The 4831-nt window shown below is 46.3% G+C and overlaps 1 protein-coding gene and 1 long non-coding RNA gene across 2 annotated transcripts; both read left to right on the top strand.

Moving 5' to 3' along the window:
* The first annotated feature begins 2019 nt into the window (after positions 1–2019).
* LOC122137276 lies at positions 2020–2673 on the top strand. The gene is made up of 3 exons (XR_006154733.1): positions 2020–2080; positions 2226–2279; positions 2631–2673. It is a non-coding gene; the product is annotated as an uncharacterized LOC122137276 (long non-coding RNA).
* Positions 2674–2748: 75 nt separating this feature from the next.
* On the top strand, positions 2749–3677 carry LOC122137275 (G2/M phase-specific E3 ubiquitin-protein ligase-like). Its single transcript, XM_042723037.1, has 4 exons — positions 2749–2838; positions 2985–3087; positions 3185–3347; positions 3490–3677. Exons 2-4 carry the CDS (start codon positions 2987–2989, stop codon positions 3580–3582), a joined length of 357 nt encoding a protein of 118 aa, XP_042578971.1. The 5' UTR covers positions 2749–2838; positions 2985–2986; the 3' UTR covers positions 3583–3677.
* Positions 3678–4831: the final 1154 nt, after the last annotated feature.

Genomic DNA, 4831 nt, shown 5'->3' with positions numbered 1-4831 from the left:
TTAAACTCCGCCGATGCCGCAATAGCTTCAGGTCGAGTGAATGCGTTTTCTTCATCCAACGGGCTATGCTGTTTACCCGTCCGCACTGAGCATTGAGCTCCTGTCGGATGTCATGGTTCCCGCCACACAACAACTTTGCCTTTCCATTTTACCGCCAGCGAAGCACCCGCTCGATGCAGCGCGGTTCCCCATCAACGCCGTACGAGCCTCCAGGCTAGACAACCTTATTTTTTCCAGACACGGCCGCCAGTTGACCTTATCCAATATTAGAGTCCCCCATGGGAGGCTGGCCAGCGAGCCCGCTTCCATTCCCACGATCGGCGACGCATCCATCCAATACCGCAGAAGCATTAAGCCCGGGCTGAAGAATCCCGCAAGAGCTGGCCACAACTAAACAACTTTAACTTTCCCTCTCATGGTCGGAGAGAGACTTACCCATCTGCGTCATAGTATTAAACTCCACCGGATGCCGGTATGAGCCTCCCAGCTAGACAACCTTACCTTTTCTATTCTGCTGCCAGCAAGGCTTACCCGCTCGATGCATGGAGTTGACCTCCCATCGGATGTAGTGGTAGTCGCCCGCCACTTTACATTGCTGTTTGTCTTATCGCCTCGAGAGGCTTCACCATTCGACGCCTGAGCCGGAGCCCCATCGGATGATGGGTGAGAGCCTCCCCTGCTAGACAACCCACTTTTCCGCCTTTTTGCCAGCGAGGCTTACCCGGCTTTGATGCCGGAGCCGAGCTCCCATCGGATCGCCGGTCAGGAGCCTCCTGGCTAGACAACTCCATTACCTTTTCTATCCGCCAGTGAGGTTTACCCGCTCGATGCGGTAGCTCCCATCGACGCTGGCGAGCCTCCCGGCTAGACAACCGCTACCTTCCATGTTTTTCGGTCACAAACCCATCTACCCAATACGCAGCTTCATCCCGATGCCGCGAAGCATCAAGCCCCCATCGGACATCGGGTAAGAGCCCTGCACGGACGCCATTAACCCCACCTTTTCCATCCCACGGTCAGCCGAGGCTTCACCCGCCTTGCCGAGTAGCTTAACTCCCATAAGATCGCCGACGACTCCACGGCCACACAAACTTACCTTTTCCATTCTATGGCCCAGGCTTACCCAGCCGATACAGTGAGCAGGAAGTCCCTGTTGATGCCACGGTAGAGCCTCTGGCCACTTAATTTTTACCTCTTCCGCCTACATCCGAGAGGCTTACCCGTCGATGCGCAGTTCCCTTCGACGCCGGTAAGAGTCTCCGCCACGCGAACCTACCTTTCCATTTGACTGTAGCGCAGGCTTAACCATCCATGCTATTATCTCGACTCCTCCCGCCAAACCCCTGCCTAAAACTCCTCTTCCACTATCCTCACATCATCTTTTAACCCCGGGCTGGCTTAGGCCACCCGCTCGATGTTCTGAGTATGATACCTCCCCATCGATGTCAGCGAGAGCCCTCCCAGTCGGGTTTTCCTCACTCTCCCCGGCCCAGCCGCAGGCTTACCCGCCTTGATGCGCGCGGCGCTTCCCCTTCAGACGCCTGGCTTAGAGTCTCCTGGTCGGGTTTCTTTATATTCTGTCACCGCTAAGCAAAGTCCATCCATCCATGCCGTGGAGTCTTGATCTCCGCCGGATGTCGCAAGAGTCTTCCCCTTGTCGGGTCAGCCCAAAGCTTTTATCTGCCTAACTAATCCAGACGCCCGGCCATCCTGAGTCTTAATTCCGTAGTCGAGGCTCATGGGCTCTCTCTCGGCCGCCATTTGCCCTTCACTGAATAGCAGGGGCTTGTCAGCCTGTAGGCCCGCACGCATTACCGTGACCCATTCCAGTTGAGGCAACCTCGGTCCTCCCATCACATACAATCACGCTTGCTCCTCCTCATCGGGCCGGTAGGGCTCACCCGCTCCAACCAGGGAGCTCCTGTTGAGCACGCTCGGCCCCCACCGGACCGGGCCCCAAACTCCTCAGATTTGAAAATTAGCACGGGTAGGGCCTACCTTCCAATGCTAAAGTCAGCTTGTTCAGTAATGCATTTCATCCTGAAATCATTGAGTTCCATGCAGCCAGTTGCGGATTACGGTAATGTTGGTTTCAGTGCTACTTTTTTATGTTGAATGTTGATTTGACAATAAATTAGATGTAAGGAGATTTCCTGCCAAATTTTTACATTTTAAATGTAATTATTTATTGTTAATTCAGGACAATCTGTTTTCTTTGTGTGCAGAACTTCAGATGGTGATGGCCATGAGTCAAGTGATCCAATCAGTACCTTTCAAAGGTAAAATTGTATATTAGGGAATTATGGTGGTGAATTATGTTATCTGAACAATAAACCTTTAAAGAGATACTGCAGTATCAATTAGCTTTTTCCTGTTGAAAAGTGATGTTATGTGTGGTCATAGAGAAATCTAGTAATTCAGAAACATGGTATGTTTGTGATATTTTGCCCGTTTGGACTTACATTGAGGCCTCACCTCACTCCTGAGAACATCACCAGTATAGGAGGATGTGCAAGTATTGTACCAGGCCTAACGACCACCCTGAGAAACAGTAGCAAACACCTATGAAATCATAAAACCACTCATAGATTTAGTTGTGATTCAAATGTTCAATGTTTTTTTTTTTTCAGTTCTGAGGACATTTTAAATTGGATCGGTTATCAAGTTGATGAGACCAAACACATTTTCCATCTGTGTGTCACGAACTGATCTCTACAACAGAGGCATGCAACAGTGGCAACGGGCAGAAGAAGACCTCACCCAAATGTAGACTTAAGGTCACATTCTTTGCCGAGGCAGGCATTGATACTGGTGCCCTTACCAAAGAATTCCTCACAGGTACAGGTGTATGTCCATATTTGTTAAATCAGACACATATATGTCAACAGGGGGCCTCTGGTGGTGCAATGGGCTCAAATGCTGATTGGATGAAAAAATTAACATTGAAGAGACCTTTTGAATTTCATGTATTGGTTGTTTTCCAGAAATGCTGGTAGAAATAGAAAAAAGACTCTTTGTTGAAGGTCCAGATAAGAAAGGTAAGAATCCCATTTACTGCCTTAACAGTTTGGACTGTAACTACTTCAGGTGTGTAATTAAGTTCTTTTTGCATGTTGTCTTTAAGCGTATTAATTGCAGTACTACTTTAGTTTATATGCAATTGTTTAATTCTTCCATTTATTAGGACTGCAGGAGAAGTCATGGCAGCTAGTCTGGCACAAGGCGGACCTTGCCCTAACTTCCTGCGTGAATGGTGCTTCAAATATCTCTGCTCTGGTGACTCTGACAGCATTCAAGTGTCTGCCAGTGATGTCACAGACTTGGAACTGTCACAGCTAATTGTAAAGGTAAGTCCAATTTTATCACGGTCAATAATAGTATTAACTTCATTATGAAATGGATTGCACAAATCTAATGAGTTGTTTGTTTGACCGTAGAGCACATTTATGCAATGAGAACAACTTTCACTTAACACCAATCGACTTTCAGATAAACAGCGCCAGTGATGACAACATCAGCGACCTGATTGGTGACATTGGGGCCGTGCGGATACACTGGTGTAAGGGAAACAGGTCAATTTAGCTCAAAGGGAATCATTTAAGATTTTAAAGGGAATTTGAACAGAATCACTGTTTCACGGCTGATCACTGAAACGGCCAGCGATTCACTGAATGAGCCGTTTAACATAAAATCTGCGCTGGATATTAATATCCAAAGTATAGTGAAAACACTATTAATTAGCACAGTAACAAGATCGGCAGTTTAAGACATTAACTTGTGAGCACAAAACACAAGATACTTCTCTTTTCAATATAAATAAGGCTTTATTAGATTAATCTAAGACATATAAACTAATCTAACACATAAGCACACGCACTCACACATTCACACAAGTTGCAGGAGGATAGAACGTTAGGAAAGAGTGAGGTTTAAGAGAATGAAAATGTGAAATCCCAAGTTTACAGCAATACGTGAAAATTGCATAGACATGAACAACCATTTAATCACTTAATTAACCCTCGCACTGAGTTCCTCAATGAGGTTAAAATTATATTAGATAACACCAGTACAGATGTGAGTCTGGAGGTTACTTGCGTTGCCTGTTTAAAAACGGGGTTCCCTTGTTGTAGCTGAAAAGGGGGTTTCCCGAAGTTGCTGATTGGCTGGAAGTTCAGTAGTCGTTGAAGTGACGTCTTGGGAAGCCCGTGGTTGGGCGTTGGCTGAAGATGCAGAGTTGTGGGCTGGTTGTAGTTTCAGACGGGCACGCGAGGTCAGACTCGGAGACACGGCGTTACAAAAACTTAACTCAGAACACGAAACTCTCAAACTGAAAAGAACAGAAGTAAAGTTTGACGAGACTAGGTGGTGTTTCTTCTCATCGTGGCTAAGTAGCAGCAGGCGTGCAGGCCGAAGCACGCTGGAACGGCGCTCGAAGAATGCTAAAAGTGATGACAAAGCATGACTAAAAGCTAAAGCTAAAAGCTAAAGCTAGGAGCAGGCTAAAAGCCGGCATGACTGATAGCAAAAGCTAAACGAAAGCTAAACGCTAAAAGCATGACTAAAAGCTTAAACTACCAGGCAAAGCTAAAAGCATAATTTGATGGTGTCCTGAGTATTTAAACTGGCCTTTTGGCCACACCTCAAATGTTGTCTTGACCAATTAGATATTGTCTAGAATATTCGAACACACACATACTAAACATGAATATGATCCCTTAAGCTATTCAAGAGTTATTTAAAAAGGCATACACAATAAGTGATTAGAAACATTAAAATCAAATGTGTGGCTTCATGTATGATATGGAGTTGAGCAATGGACTGATATCCATTT

This window comes from Cyprinus carpio, chromosome B4 (assembly GCF_018340385.1).
Source record: "Cyprinus carpio isolate SPL01 chromosome B4, ASM1834038v1, whole genome shotgun sequence".
Classification (NCBI taxonomy): Eukaryota; Metazoa; Chordata; class Actinopteri; order Cypriniformes; family Cyprinidae; genus Cyprinus; species Cyprinus carpio.
This window is presented reverse-complemented; position numbering and strand designations above follow the sequence as displayed.

Coding starts and splice junctions, on each gene's coding strand:
- LOC122137275 (XM_042723037.1), top strand. CDS start 2,987: ATGCTGGTAGAAATAGAAAAAAGACTCTTTGTTGAAGGTCCAGATAAG. Junction 3,088..3,184: donor TTGGACTGTAACTACTTCAG/GTGTGTAATTAA, acceptor TCCATTTATTAG/GACTGCAGGAGAAGTCATGG. Junction 3,348..3,489: donor TGTCACAGCTAATTGTAAAG/GTAAGTCCAATT, acceptor ATCGACTTTCAG/ATAAACAGCGCCAGTGATGA.